This window comes from Papilio xuthus, unplaced genomic scaffold, assembly GCF_000836235.2.
Source record: "Papilio xuthus unplaced genomic scaffold, Pxut_1.1 DF828142.1, whole genome shotgun sequence".
Lineage (NCBI taxonomy): Eukaryota > Metazoa > Arthropoda > Insecta > Lepidoptera > Papilionidae > Papilio > Papilio xuthus.
In genome coordinates this window covers 4,420,280-4,437,150 of record NW_013530507.1, presented here as the reverse complement: position 1 = coordinate 4,437,150, position 16,871 = coordinate 4,420,280, and the positions used below count along the sequence as shown (strand labels likewise).

General features: G+C 33.4%; 2 protein-coding genes across 2 annotated transcripts; both read left to right on the top strand.

The window, feature by feature from the left end:
• Window positions 1–924: 924 nt before the first annotated feature.
• LOC106114100 (carboxypeptidase B) lies at window positions 925–8,208 on the top strand. The gene is made up of 7 exons (XM_013307190.1): window positions 925–1,138; window positions 4,332–4,389; window positions 4,846–5,058; window positions 5,496–5,577; window positions 6,090–6,240; window positions 6,661–6,824; window positions 7,579–8,208. The coding sequence occupies exons 1-7, from the start codon at window positions 1,102–1,104 to the stop codon at window positions 8,170–8,172; spliced, it is 1,299 nt and encodes a 432-aa protein (XP_013162644.1). The 5' UTR covers window positions 925–1,101; the 3' UTR covers window positions 8,173–8,208.
• Window positions 8,209–8,284: 76 nt separating this feature from the next.
• On the top strand, window positions 8,285–11,333 carry LOC106114150 (zinc carboxypeptidase). The gene is made up of 6 exons (XM_013307247.1): window positions 8,285–8,369; window positions 8,565–8,598; window positions 8,753–8,852; window positions 9,517–9,612; window positions 9,899–10,117; window positions 10,408–11,333. Exons 1-6 carry the CDS (start codon window positions 8,288–8,290, stop codon window positions 11,032–11,034), a joined length of 1,158 nt encoding a protein of 385 aa, XP_013162701.1. The 5' UTR covers window positions 8,285–8,287; the 3' UTR covers window positions 11,035–11,333.
• The last annotated feature ends 5,538 nt before the right edge of the window (window positions 11,334–16,871 follow it).

The window sequence follows — 16,871 nt, the reverse complement described above, 5'->3', positions numbered from 1 at the left end:
TCAATTTATAGTAGGACTAGGTATACTAACTATCAGAATTGCTACTGAATATGGAACTAAATGTCAGATTTAACTTCGGTCGGATTGTAAACTGGCGAAGTGAACAAACGATCGGTAACTTTACACGTAGATTATACATTGTTGGCGCCATCAAAAGTATATACAGGACCTAAATTGCTTCTTACTAATATTATAAATGCGAATGTGTGTATGTATGGATGGATTTTTATTAGAAGGTGCAAAACAGCTCAACGGATCTCGATGAAATGTATCTTTATGTAGAACAGTCTGTAGGAACACATAAGGTACAAATTAAGATTTATTTAAATCGCGGACGGAGTCGTGGGCGACAGGTAGTAGTATATAATAAGAGATTAAACACAATATTAAAGAGATGGGAACAATGACGCCCGTTAGTGTGTGGGCGACGTGGCGGTGCGGCGCCGATACCATCAGTGTCACTCTAGTTCATTTAACTCGACATGTTCACAATCACAATCGCTTACTTTCACACGCGGTTTCGCTTATGGAATTAAAATTAACACTTATCTGTTTTTTGTAGCTAGTTGTTAAATACTCTCCTGTTTGTACCAATTTAAAACCAAAACTATTAACATACAAATTAAAAGCATAATTAACTAATCACTTAACATAAAAGAATCAATTAACAAATAAAATCTTATAACATTTATTTAAAAAAAATACAAAATTAAAAATGTATAAACATAACATGGCTTTACGTTATAATGAATTTACCGATAAAATTTTAAAAATAAAAAAAGGAAAGTTATTGATTAAGTGAAAAAATTGTCGTAAAACTTTTCACGGTAACCATTTTAATTAAGCTTAAATAATCGTGATGTTATGGCAATCAATGTGGTCCTTAACTGGATATCTGGCTAATTAGGGTGAGAGAACCGTTACGGTAATTTGGAGATTTGAGACTACTTCGTTGTGCGCGTGCGCAGTTAGTGCGCGAGAGGCCGCGCGGATGAACGCTTGCGCGAGCTCTTAAGTTACATCAAAAACATACCTGTATATTTATTTTATTTATTTAAATCAAATTAAATTATTTTAGTCTTTTAAGTGACAGTTTTTAAAATGGCTAACAAAATTAACAGTTTAATTTTCGTATGGGGTAAGTGACTTTTTTAAAAACATTAAAAAGAAAATCACTAAAATATATTAAATTTACTAAGGCAATTAACACGTATACTATTTTAAAAATAATATTTAATTATTTAATGTGACAAATTAATATTATATATATTATAGTTTAATTAAAATTAATCGCATCTGAAAGAATGAAAAAAAAATCTTAACATTTATACACAAATCACCATTCTTTAGTCACAGAACCTAGTTAACAATGTGTGTTCAGTTCCGCTTGTTCCATATAGGACGTCCACTTTCTCTCAAATGATTTTATAATGAACAATATATCGCCTTGGTTATAATATACTATGAATCAAATGATAGAACAAAATTTTAATCATTAAAAATGATTACACTTTCGTTCGAAGTATTTTTTAATGATTTTAAGATCATTAGTCTGTTGCCCATTAAAAATCTTACTAATATTATAAATGCGAATGTTTAGATGGATGGATGGATGTTTGTTTGAAGGTATCTCCGGAACGGCTTAACGGATTACAATGAAATTTGGCACGGATATAGAACATAGTCTGGAAGAACACACATATACATATTAAGTTTTTTTTTATTCCGCGCGGACGAAGTTGCGGGCGACAGCTAGTTATAAACATAAAATCATGTTGGCAATATTATTAGTAAGCATCTAAATATTATTTGTACATTATTTTAAACTATTAAAGATTAAGTAGCATTTTGGGATCGTTTTATACAGCATTTATACAGCCCTAGAAAAATATTTTGTTTATAATTTTATTTTGATAAAAAAACCGGTGAAAAGCAAAATGTTTCCAGTTTTAAAGCTTAGAAGTTAATAATGTTACCAGATTAAGTAAGTCGTTTTCAATCCATGTGTACATTAAACTGTTGTTAATATAAATAGGAAAGTACCTTTTTACGCCGTATTTTTGTTAAGTGTTTTAAAATCTACCAGTTACAATTGTATAGTGTGATAACAGACTAAATTAATAAAAAATCTTTCAAAATTACTTATTAAAATGAATTAAATGACGACCAGACCAGATGCTATTTGAATAAAACGATTGTTTGAAAAAGAAGTATGTCGCAATACTATAACTATAGTGTTATCCTCAGTATTGTCGTTGATGGCTACTAGTTTCACAAAATAAACACGAAACTATAGTTAAAAAAGGGTTTTGACAGACAGACGGACGGACAACGAAGTATTCATATAACGGTTCCCTTTTCTTCCTTTCGATGTAAAATAAAATGTCCATAAAAATTGCAATTACATTAATTATGTTTATTTTTTTAAGAGCAAAAAAATAAGCTATATTTCTGCGATAGTAGGAAATAAAAGCGGTCGCAGTGACCAGGATTACATGAGCGTAACAGAAATATCTAGTTATTGTATTTAATAAACAGCGTGTTAAAAACAATGTTCTATTACTCGTATTTTCCATGACGATGTTATCGCGTGAAATTAATCAGATTTTCTTACTACCATAAGATTTATGCTACATCAAGAATTATTTGTTACTTCAAAGTACAGTTAAAGAATAACAAGCATTCAATGTTTTTTAATTTTTTTATATTAAAAACTATGTCCGAGTGCTCAAATAATACGGAAAATCATAAATTACAAGATAACCAGTGCAGCCGTTCATGAATTTCAATAGAAAAACTGATATATAAACACGGCTAAACAATCACGTGGCGGCACCGACTAGTTTCGAGCCCATCGGGGGCCCTTCATCAGGATGAATGGTACTGGTATTATTTCACGGAAGCGGCCCGTGATTTAGCCGTGCTTATATATCAGTTTAGTATAATGTCTCACGAAAGTTTGAATAATTTAATTTCAATAGAAGATCAAATCGTATTTAAAAAAAACTTGCTGATTGTTTTTTCTAAACTACCATTGGCTAAGCGAGCCAGAGTTTAAGATGTATGAAAAATCATATCAAAGAAGGATTTATAGTTAAGCGCTGTTTTCTCATTTCGTTACTTCCGCAGCGTGAAATAAAAAGATACTTTTTATTTTACTTGTTCTTGTATTCTTTGGTGACCAGCAATACTTAATGGTGAACATATAAAGAAATGTGGTAATAACATAGAGAAATCAAAGCACCAAATAATTACAATAAATTAAACGTAGAACATTGATCGTCTCCGGCCACAGAGGTCAGATTATTTGCGTTGAGCGATTCTTTAATTTATAAGGACATTTATCGTGTTTGGCTTCGGGTAATTGAAGTCTCTTTACATCGGCCGACGCGATTTGGCTTCGCCCGGACCAATTCCGTACCGATTGATGTCAATAGGGCTGCTCTTTGATCGAGCAAATGAATCCCTGATAATTTTAATTTAATAAAAGACGAAGTTTTTCGATTGATATTAGCTGCATAGGCCGGCGAGAGAAAATTAAAGTCAAATTATAAAAGACGTCTCTTTGATGGGATTATTACTTCTTGGTAAATTATAATTTTAGTATAAAAAAAATAATTTTGATACTTGTCAGTATTAATATATAATAATTTTCTGTTCTGTTCATTTTAATATAATTTGATTTTATATGACTTCATCTTAAAATATCATAAAGATTATTTAATTAATTTTAATGAAAGCGCCAATAATTTTGTTATTATACAACGCACAATCCAGAGATATTAAGAGTGCTTATTTTATTGTGGAACAGTAAACTATTTATCTATGCATTTTTATTATGTTTTTTTGTACGTTAGAAATTGTGACAGTTTACATACACGCTTCAATTTTGGTACAAACTAACTTCAAGTCTAACAGTAACCGTCCAAAATTGAGTTGTTATAGTTAAATATGACGTCAATTTGACGATTGTTAAAATAGTGCAACGAATTTTTGCGCAACCGTAGATTTAACTGATGTCAAGGCGCTGGTTAAAGATATAGTTAATTGATGCAACTAACCCGTAGCCTCATATAATCTTAAACAAATAAAAATAAAATAACTAAAACAACGGGCTCGCGACGAATCTTACCTTCTCATAATTTGTAAAAAGCCATTTTTTTATTAAAAAAATCCCAAACATAGTAGGATATTATAGCTTTCTTCGCTCGCCCTGATAAGAGGAACGACTGTATATTACAGATTATATGTACCTCTCAACCTTTAGGTATTATAATATTTTGGAGGCTTGATACTTAGTATCGAAATTTCACGAATGTCTTTTGTTTAAGGAATAATTGGACTATGGACACAAGTAGGCTGTGGAGAGAGTAACGATAAATATGACAAGTAAGTTAAATTAAGTTAATTTGTCATATATATATATATATATATATATATATATATATATGTGTGTCCTTCTCCTGGCTCTAAGCTACCTCCTCACCAATTTTTAACAAGCCGTTCTTGAGTTATAAATAGAGTAACTAACACGACTTTCTTTTATATATATATACTACTATTTATTCATTTTTTCGAATTTATGCCTTGAAGAGCTACTATTTATTTAACTTACTTATATTTTTATTGCTTATTAATTATAAATGCGAATGTTTAGATGGATGTGATGTGGATGGATGGGCTACACTAATTAAGTTTTTTATATATCCACGCGGACGGAGTCGCTGGCGACGGCTAGTATAATATAAACAAAAAAAGTTTAACAAAAATATTTACGTCAACTTTTGGTGAATGTTGCTTTAATTTTTACATTTCTTGTAAAAATATTTTTTATTTAATTTTTAGTTACACTCTCTTTCGGATATACCCTACAGAGGAGTCACAATTTGAAATCATAAAGCTATTACAAACGTCAAATAATAGCATAGAAGTGCTAAAAAAGAGTCGCGGGTACAACGACAGTACTGATGTATTGGTCCCACCAGATCGACTACAAAGTTTTGAAGAATTAGCAAAAGAAAATAATTTTAACTACGACCTGAAAAATCAGTACGGCAGGTATGAAATTTCAAATGTATTAAAGTCAAATAAATGATCTGTGCGATCTTAAAACCTATTGAATTTGCTTAAAGTTGAAATTGCAGTATACCAAAATAATTAACTCAATATTTCACAGATATGGTAAGTTATCGATGTTTCTGTGGCATATCTAAAATTACCGAATACACGTCTATTTCAAAGCAATTTTGTGCAATTGGAAAAATACTGCAGCATTCTTTGACTTATCAATCTCTATTAAGTTTAAAACTATTAAAAGAGGAATTTTGTTTAGTAAAAAAATCTTTTACAATGTCTACATATCATAAGAAATATTATATGTTTGATAATAATTCTAAGATGAAAATAAATATAGTATTATAGGTTTCTACTTAATTTTGATTGTAAACATATAAACAAACAAAAAATGATTAACTGTATTATGTTTTGTATTTAAGGTCATTCGAGTCTCCTGAGAGGGCACCGAGACGGAGAGTTCTCAGAGGCTTCAATATTTACGAATACCATTCGTTTGCTGCCGTTAGTATTACTAATTTTATGATTTAATGCATTAGTTCAAGTGGAACCAATTTTTAATTAGAGCCAATAGTATGAACTAGAAGAAAATTCTCTAAGCCATTGTACAATTTTTTTATGAGAAACAAATTTTATACATCTTTAAAATTGTTGTTGATACCAAGTATGTCATAATCATATTGTTTATTTTTGTGCAATTTATCATCGTCATCAGCTCACTATATGCCAACATTGAGGGGGGTCGACGCTTACACTAAGTTAGTGATGACGAGGCCGTAAACAACCACGCTGGACTAATGCGAGTCGACTTCACACATATCTTTGAATTTCTTCGCATATATGTGTAGGGTGCGCGACGTTTTCCTTCACCGTAAGAACATCAGACAAATGTACATATGTAAATCAAAAATCAAGAAACACATTTGTACACAGCGGGATTCGAAAACTAAGCCACCGAAGCTCTACATGTAAATGCGTGCAATTTGTAATTTTATTAAAATAACATCGTTTTTCAGATCCAAGAGTATATTGAGACCATGGCAAGTAAACACCCGGAACTGATCAAGTTACAAACGTTAGGATCAAGTTATCAGGGGCGAAAAATGAAACTTGTGAAGATATCGCAGAACCCTCACGCGGGGAACCCGATTATATTCGTAGATGCAGGTCCGTACAAGACTTGGAAGTGGCTTTAATTAATTAAATCTTATTTTTGTCCCTTATTCTTTTGTGATTAGCTTTATAATGATCTTATATATTGTACTCTACTGTGATATATTATATTTTGTTCAACGCTTACTAAATGTGGAAGTTCATTGCCAATGGTGAGCAATATTTGGGTAGTGAAAACCGATGGTTATAGCTGATGGATGTAAGAAAGTATCTCCGGAAGGGATTCATGAATCTCGCTAAAACTTTGCATAGATGTAAAACATAGCTTAGAAGAATATATGGGCTACTAATTCAGTGTTCTTAGCTTGGCGTTAAGCGCACATATATAATCTTTGGGTTCACCTAAAGAGTTACTCCGACAATTGTTAAAATGATAAGCATAAAGTGGCAAGTTACAATTGTATGTGGTTACAGGTATCCACGCTCGCGAGTGGGTTGCGCCCGCGATGGCCCTGTACCTCATCCACCGGCTGGTCATGGACCCCGAAGCGAGGAAGCGGGAGTTGCGCGGCGTCGACTGGTACGTCCTGCCGGTCGTCAACCCCGACGGCTACGAGTTCACTCGCTCCAGTAAAACTGTAAGTACATGTTTATGAAATAGAGGAAGTATCAGGAAGTTTATAGAACAAGGACGTAACCTGGCAAGTTGCAACACAGATTGTGTGTTATGTCAAAAATTGCTTTCATTGTTTCAAGCCCGTTTATTTTCGTTTTAATATTATCTTTAAGTATAAACCTTCTCTGGTATCCTAAGAATATTCTACCAAAATGTTATTAAAATCTATACAGTGGTTAACGGTGGCGTGGGAGACAAACATATGTACATCATTGAATTTGTTCTGTCAATTGAGATGCGTGATTTATCGCAGTTATAATTTTTTTTGTATGTTATATAAAATAAAGTCTAAATTATTTCATACTTAAATACAAATGAAAATAAAGATGCAATGAATTCCTTTTATGGTTTGCTCAACTGTTAAAAGACAGTAGGGTACACTTTTTATATCATTTTAGACCTAAAAGTTAGCTAAAAAGTAGATTTATAGTATTAGTTGTAAACTAGTTTTTGTATCTATCTATTTCGGTAGAATAAGACGGGAAAGATAATTTTAGATTATTGGCCGGTAACATGCGACCAGTATAACCAGTTTTAGCGAAATGACCATATAAACAAACTTATGAATCATACTAAAATTATTAAAAACATTGTTTGTCTTGAAGGTAATAAAATGTTCGTTAAGGTTAAATTAAAAGGGTGTTAACGCTTATAATTGTTTTTAAAATTCTAAAGAATGTGAATTTGATTCAATAGAGAAACTTACCTTTTTCTAGAATCGTCTATGGAGAAAAACAAGATCTAAAAGCCCTGTCTCTAATTGTTACGGAGTTGATGGTAACAGGAATTACGGTTACCAATGGGCCGTCAGCGGAGTCTCAAAGAACCCATGCGATATGGAGACGTACGCTGGTCATAAACCGTTTTCGGAGCCTGAGACACAGATGGTACGAGATGTGATGCTGTCAAACGCAGATCGTATAAAGCTTTACGTATCATTACACGCTTATGGTCAGTATTTAGTGTACCCATGGGGTTACACGGCGGAGTTCTTGCCGAAGCAATGGAGGAAATTGGATTCGTTAGCAAGGAAAGTATCACAGGCTGTTCAGAGTGCTGGTGGTCAGCCGTTTAAAGTGATGAGCGCAGGACAATGGTACCCGGCGGCGGGTGGAAGCGATGATTTCGCATTTGGCGCAGCTCATGTACCTTACTCTTATACTATGGAACTTACAGATGGATATGAATTTGTATTCCCTGAGAGCCGGTTAAGAAGTACATTACCACAATTGTATGAAGGATTCAGAGCGTTCGCTTCTGAGATTCGCAACGAGTTCTCTAACAAACGTTTGAGAGACCACGCGTCGTAAAGACTGAATGATTTCTGCAATCTTTGTAATAAAGTGTTGAAACTTATATTGTATTTTATTTATAACTTGAATAAACTTTATAGATTGTGATATAAATGTTTATAACATTTGCTATATGTTTTTGATTGTAACATATTCAATTACATCAGAGATGAAGTCGAAAAATATATACATTATAATATGTTTTTCATTAGCCGGTACGATATTATACAAATATTTTAGTAAACTGTTAGGAAGAAAATCTACACTAGCCTTACTAAAAAGTCGACGTTTTTGTCTCCTCACTATTCATTCTGACACTGGACTTTGTAACGAAACAAATTCTAATTTTAAAAATACATATTTGTAAGCTAATGATAGACATTAATTTACTTGCTATGTTTTTATTATAGGATTTATAGAGTTTGTTGTACTTCAATATTGTGGGTAAGTAAAATTCATTCTGTTACCTTAATAATTATTACACAAAAGATTCTTGTAATTATCAATATTTCCGAATGGAAACCACTGATTAGTCCTTTTTAGTACGCGTGGACTATGGACGTTGTTTAATTAAATTGTGTTTCTTTTTTTATTTCAGATGTAAAGAAATGAATAGTTGCTATTCAAATATGTTAGATGATTTACTAAACGCCAATGAAGTTCCTTGCGTTGAAAATGCAGAAATGGGGAGCACTGCTGTAAGATATTTCATGCGCTGATCGTTTTATTTATGCCCGTTGATGATAATTTCTAAGTATTGTTAGGATGTGGATCCGGATATGAGCCGCTATATTGACTCAACACTATCCTTACTAGGGTGTCTACGTTTGTGTCCCCTCATATTCATTCTGACACTGGACTTTGTAACGAAATCACGTCATTCGCGCCAAAGAATTATAAAAAATAATGTCTAAAAGTATCCCTAACTAATATTACAAATACGAATTTTTGGAATACATCGATGGACGGATGTTTGTCCAAAGGTATCTCTAGAACAGCTGCATGGATGTCGCTGAAATTTGGCATAGATGTAGAACATAGTTTGGAAGAACACTGAGACATTTAAGTTTATTTTTAATGTTGCGCTGACGGAGTCGCGGGCGACAGGTAGTATTTTATAGATAAAAGTTCAATAGTGTGTCCAAGAACTGTCGGTTTAAATTTTAGTATATTATTTAGTTTAAACATTTTCATATGCTCTTATTAGAATTACATTATTACAAGAAATTAAAAAAAGGGTCTTGACAGACGGACGGACGGACAACAAAGTGATCCTATAAGGGTTCCGTTTTTTTTTCTATGAGGTACGGAACCCTAAAAAGTACTTGATTATGATTTACATTTTAATTTATTCGAATGCAGATAACAATCTACTTAAAGGCTATTGAAAAGTATTGCGGTAGATTCGTATCAGTTGATAATCAAACATTAACTTTTCAAAAACGAAATTTATATGAGGTAAGTTGTTGAATTATTTTTTAAGTTCATTAATTTCATATTACTAATATTATAAATGCGAATGTTTGGATGGATGGATGTTTGTTTTAAGGTATCTCTAGAATGGCTGCATGGATCTCGCTGATATTTGGCATAGATATAAAATATAGTCTAGATGAACACATACTTATTAACATTGTTTTTAATACCGCGCGGACGGAGTCGCGTGCGACAGCTAGTATTTAAATAAAATGTATTGTCAATTTAATTATTACGATGATATATTGATAGTTTTATAACCAAACAGGTTTTATTAAAGCATCCTCATGACAATGCGACAGTGAGGAGTGGTAGGCCCGTTATTTTGCTAGAAGCGGGCCAACAAGCAGGTATAGAGCCTGTCAACTTTGCTCTGTTTGTCATTGAACAGCTTGTCGCTTGCAAAGAGAATCTTTACATGTTGAAAAATGCTCGATGGGTTGTACTACCCAGTACTAATCCAGACGGTAGAGAATTCACCAGATACGTAAGTTCATAAGATAACATTACTATGGTTTGGGCTCTAAGCACTGTGATAAAATATGTTTCATATTAGTGTTTCTGCGGTGGATTTTTTTTTAAATTATATTTAGTCTGTACAGTCAAGCAAAAATGACGTTTAGGTACTTGTCGTTTTGGTTTCTTGTAACTTCTTCAATACAAGTTGAACATTGGTACAGGGTGCGCATCAGTTCAGATAATAATAATGGTCTATTAAATAATAATATTTTAATAATATTATTAATAATGTAATCTTACTTTGATTTTCTTTTCTAGACTCCAGGAAATTGGCAAAAGAATTTAAGATTTTCTGAAGATGATCGCAGTGCTGGTGTAGATATAAGTCGTAACTTCGACGAATCTTTCACCGATTGCGGGATAATACTAAACGGCTTCGATCACAATTATCCTGGTAAAAAACCATTCTCTGAAAGCGAGACATCGTTCATACTGGACGTACTGAACAGATATAAAAACAAGTTAAGGGCATACGTGTCCATACGACGCGACGGCCACTCTTTGCTTTATCCTTTCGCTAGTGTCAACAGCAGCGCGATTGAAACTGACAAGTTGAGGGATAAGGCTGCAGAAATCACATCGAAAGTAAACCATAAATACGGTTTTATTGAATACCTGACCAATTCTTCCATAATTGAAATGAACAGAAAGCCCGTCTGCGGACACAGCGTGGACTTTGTCTTTATGAAGTACAACATGCCATACGCGTACGAAATGCGCGTTTTTCTTGAGAGCGATCATAAAATAATGACAAAATTCCAAAGTCTACCCCGAGGCTATGATATCACGCTTAGAAACGGATACTTTTCCGTTATAAAAGAATTGTACAACACAGTCGTCGAGGAGCATAGAAACAGAACTTATCTGCGTACTTCAAACGAATAATCCAAGAAATGTAGCTCAAAGTATTGTACTCTTTCCCTCTCACGGTTCGTACGCTATGTTCGGTTAATGGGCGGTTATTACGGAAGCAGCAGATGAAATTTTATAGAGTATGAGAATAAGAAAATCATAAGGTTCCGGAAAAGCTCGAAGAGAAGAGTCAAATGCTTTAACTGGGTCAAAATTATATACCTACGAATGGCGTCATCTTTTACAATACAATATTTATTTAGTACATAATGGTGTATCTACATTGGAGGAGTCACTTTTCCAGTTTTAGGAGGATGTCGGTCGGCGGGCGGCGGGGCGGGCGGCGGGCGGGCGGGCGCGGGCGGGCGCCGTCAACGCGCCTGCGTCAGGGGTGGGGCCCGGCGCCGATCGGCCCGCTAGCACTCTGCAGTCGGCCGCGCCGTCGGGACCGCGCTCTCCTGATCTTCTCTGATCATTCGCTCCTCAGCCTTCCCGAAAGCCGCTCGTGCAAAACTCGCAACATTAATTTTCCTAAGTTACTTTATGTTCAAATTTTTTAAGTTCGAATCTTAATATTTCTGGTGCCTTCTAATAATTTCAGTTTATTTTTAATATATCTTGTTAAGTATTTTACTGATTTAAATTAAAATTGTTTTACTTTTGGGTTTTGTTATAATTATTTTGTGTTAAAAAAATTTAAAACCGATGACGGGTCCGAAGACATCGAAAGGTAAGTGGTGAATAATTTTTTACTTTTCAGAATTTTTACATCATTTTTGGGAGAAAAATATGTTTTTATGTGGGTATACGGAAATTCTAAGTGCGAAGGGGCGGAAGGCGGTGCCGGCGGCAACAGGTTGCAAGGCAGCGCCGGACACAGCTCGGAAACTCTCCTCCCGCGGCCGCTTTTCTCTTTTCTATTAACAGTTTCCGAGGATATTAAGCGTTTTTTTATAACTACCCGTTGGAGACCTTTTTTGTCTCTTTAACGAGTAGCGCGTGAAGACGATATTCTTGTCGGGTTAATAAATTTATTTTAAAGATTTTTATCAATCGTTACGTTTCGACGTATTTTTCGGTACATTTTTACCGCGTCATATTTTTACATTGCGTAATAATATTTTTTATTATGCAAGTAATACGTTGAATTTGTTTTAAAAATGACAAATTACACTTTTCTTTGTCATATTAATGAATTTAAAATGCTTTAATAAAACTCTAAAAAACAAAAAATTCAATTACCGACTACGTTTTTACGTTGAATAAAAAAATCTCAATTGCATTATTTTAAATTGAGTTTTAATATCAGAGAAGAAAAACTTGCGTTTTAAAATTTTTAAACATCTTTTGAAATATCAATATTTCTAATACTTTTTACTAAATATTATACTTACTGAAATGAAAAAAGTATGTACCAAGCTAAATCAAGTCGTGTTACTAAATTATATAAGAAGATAATTAAATTTCAACAAGATAAAAAATCCTTTATATATTTTTTAATCAAATAAGACGTAACATTTTATTATTGAATAAAACGTCCAAAATCTTTAACCGTAATATTTAATCCGAAAAAAGATACAAGTAAAAGAATAAAAATCATAAGACCGATTTTATTTTCAAGAACCTTATGATTTTTTTAATATTTCGGAATGAAAAATATAACTTAAATTTTTCGCAAATAATCTCTTAAACCGGTCAAATGTTTGGGTAAAGATAAAACTGGATTTCAGTTTTATCAGAGAACATGTAGGTCGGACAATAAAACGGACAGCGTTACTTTCATAACAAAAGTTTGGAGTGTTGATAAGAATAGTGTGGGTATTGATCGTCTCATTAGCCAGTCCGCTTGCGTATCGAGGTGATAAGCGATGCGGGTGTTACCACCGTGTGTCGCCCACATGACACTCAACATTTGCACGACTTATTTTACCAGCGAAGTGAAATAATTAAAATTTGTATGAAATTATTTTCGCGTCTGATTCTATTGATTTAATATTTCGTTGCGTTGAGTTGAGAAAAAAGCTAAAACCTTTATCCGTCAGTTTTTCACTCCAGTTATGAGATTGAAATAAATTGACAAATATTTATGTCACCACTGGCACCATTTGATTTCGGAAAACAAAGATAAAATCGTAGTATTAGTTTATGGTGAGAAATTAGAAAAAAATTGCGTAAGTTTACGGCTCGACGGATTTTAATGAAATTTGGCTCAAATGTAGATATATTGTCTGGTAGAAGACATACGCTACTTATTAAGTTTTTTATTCCTATCGACGGGAATCGCGGGCGACAGCTAGTATTTAAATAAATACAAGACAATTGCGGGGATTTAACATTAAGACTACATTTTATAGTTTTTTTTAATCATCCAATAAAAGTTACGTCGAATAGAAGATACGGTATATTAAATATCGGGCTGGCGGACCCTTTGAAGTATCTTCGTAGTGAAAGGGGTCGACAACTAAAGAGGCGGTATTGTAACTTCTCGAATTAAATTCCGTAGTCAACCAATGCCAGCTAACGCTCGATTCCGCTATATTTAATATACAGCGCCTTTAAATTTGAATTAATTCCATCGAAATATTTAAACAAAATAGTGACATTTCTATCACGGCATTTTGGATTGATGTTTTTTTGAAACTGAAATATTGGGCTGGTGGACCGTTCAATAAATTATTAATAAATTAACTAAAAATGCCAAAGTTTAGATACATTTCAAGACAAAGCACATTATCAAATATTATTTGTCTTCTATTATATTACTTTTTTAACATTAATGATTCTAAATCTCCTAAACATGTTTCGGTATTTCAAAATTAGTCGCATTTTGACGCTGGTTATAAGAATTATTAATTAATACAGCTTTTATGCAACATAGTGATATCCTTGATAGTATTATATATAACACAAATATTTCGCGTTAGAAATCTAGTAAAGTTAACTGAGCCACGTTGCCGTTAAATTCTAAACATTATCTTGGAAATTGTTAATTAAATGAACCGAGAAGTTATTATATTAGTAACAAGAACGTTATGCGATCGCGTACCGTGCATGTCGGTATTATATTCCAACTTACAGGCTCTTTAGCTTGTTAAAATATAATAATATTCCACCTAACTAAGCCATATATAGTAGCAATTATTCTGAAAAGAATATTGTATGCAAGTTTAGAAGTACATGTTCAGATGTAAAGAATCTTACACATTCTTACAGTCAGCACTGTTTAATATTAGCAACGGTTGAAATGGTACCTCAGGCCTTTACAATTAATACGGACAAATATTTCGCAACAGCAAATAATTCTTGCAAATACATTGCAGTTTTTTTCGAACAGGCGCTAGTATTAACTTCGCACACTTTGAGCTTAAGGCTATAAAACTTTGTTCTTCAAAACAAGAAGACGGCGTCGGTGTATGGTTGTATTAAAATTTCGAACCGCTCAAAACTTAGACGCTTTTGGTGTTCATTACATTGGAAAGTTAGTTGAAATTCATACAAGCCCAAGTTCTAATGAACACCGTTCGGGGAAGTTGGCCGCTGTAGCTAGCGATCACTTGTCGTTCTTCCGTGGCGCCTTTTTGTCGGATGAATGCCATAAAGACCGGCTCTATGCCGCTTTGTTCCCGTTTTAATTGGGATATGGGTATACGTATTGATTACGCGCACGGGACGGACGGCCGCCGCAAAGTGACGTTCATATCGAGTGACCGGTTTCATTTGTTTAATTAAAACACAATAGACACCTTTGTTACAAACATTACCAAAAAAAAATTACAATTAATTGACAGTTTGTTAATTATAAATGGGTATAATTTTGTCTTAAAGTTAAGACTTTGGAATCAAACGATGTCGCACTTTGGTTGAAACCGGCAATCTTTTACATGACTTTATTATAACGTACCCACCTACAATAAATTGGTAGGAAATCCCCGAGCCACGAGACAATAAGAAATGGCGAAGTTCTGCGGCAGCAGACATTAGCCCTGTTGTTATTCTAAGTGGATTAAGGCCAACGCATTTCAGATCTGCTTAAGCTCGAATCCAACATTAAGTCTGACAGAGAGCTTTCTTGCGGTTGCACTTTGTCTCCTCTCCCTTCCCCAGATTTTACTTAAATAAACTTTAATATTGGTCAGATTATTCTTTAAAAAAAAAACCTTCGCAAATTTTTATTCTTAACAGTTATAATACATTAGTAAGCACCTCTTTTTTTTTCTTTTTAAATGGCTATTTAAAACATAAATTATTCAGCCATAATTATAACTTTATAATTTTGCGTCGCGGCGGTTAAATTTAGCACATTCGGCTTCCAGTCAATAAAATTATCGACGTCATAAAAATATCGCTGACGCCCCAACAAACACGAGCTTCATAAACACGAAGCGGCGGACAAACTCATTAGATAAATGAAAGAGTTTACAAAACACGATCGGCAACAGGCGGCTCGCGGTCGGTTTGATGGATCGATTCGAGGGAAAACGAGAACGATCCAACTTATACTTAATATAAACCAAGAAATATTGAAGCATGTTGGCATTAAGTTATACTAAAAACCCTTTTCCACTAACACTAGTCAAGCATGATTGCTATCTTTGTGCAATATAGCACAAGCGTTATCGCAACTACCAGGAATAACATTTACGATTAGATTGCCGCTCAGTGGAAAAGGCCTTTAATAACTTTATTTGACGGAATATGTTGTACAAGCATCCGGGGTTATAATGAGATAGAACCCAACATTAATACATTACTACTTACTCCTTTAAAGATAAGTCTTTTTCGAACTTGAGATTTCATTTCGACGTTTAGTTCATAATTTTTTTTAGTTATGGTAGGAATAAATACTTATTTAATATGAATATAATTAAAAAAACAAAGGAACGATAGTATTTGTTATTAATAAACACGCAAGTCAAGAGAGTCGGTGACTCAGACTCAGACTTTACTTGAATTCTGCTGGTCCTGGGTTCTAATCCCGCCATGTACCAATGTGTTTTTCGATTTCTGATTTACATATGTACATTTATCCGAGGTTCTTACGGTGAAGGAAAACATCGTGATGCAACCTGCACATATCTGTGAAAAAATTCAAAGATATGTGTGAAGTCAACCAACCCGCACTGGGCCAATGTGGTTGACTATGGCCTAATCATCCTTAACTTAGGATAGGCTCCGAGCCCCTCGGTGGGGATGTATAGTGAGCAGATGATGAACACGTAAGCTATTAACATTTTGTAATAAAAAATAAGACTATTAGACACAGAAAACTCTAAAAGGGGAAAAATATATATTTTACAAGAACAAACCTTCATTCGTCTGTTTATTTGGGAAACGCAAACAATCACTCACTGCGTAGCATTATCGACAATAGCTCATATTATTTTTTGTCTTATACGAAATTCATATCAATTGAAGATTTATTTATTTACCTGTACTTCTTATTGTTGTTTCGATAAGGGTTCAATAAATACCTCTTAATAGAAACTCAAGTATGGGATGTTCTTGAGGCTAATAACTCAGGCTTTTATTGAAGTTCGACAAGTTTTTATCCTTATAAGTGGGACAAAACTTACGCGCGACCCTTCCTCTTGTCTCACGCACAATAAAACTAGAACTACTTGAGAAAGTCAACAAGTATGTGAGTGATTTATTTTATGCACTCCCCTGAAGTAAATTCAACATAAATTGGATTTATTTTCTTATTCGTCTATTCAAAATCTAATACATTATTTAAAACTGTATTACAATTTATAATAAAACAATTATTTCTTACAAATATGTAACTTATTTAAATTGATATAAGAAAGAATTGATTTTGAAAAAAAAAAATTACTACATCTATAAAATAATTTAGATTAGTTTTCGAAGGA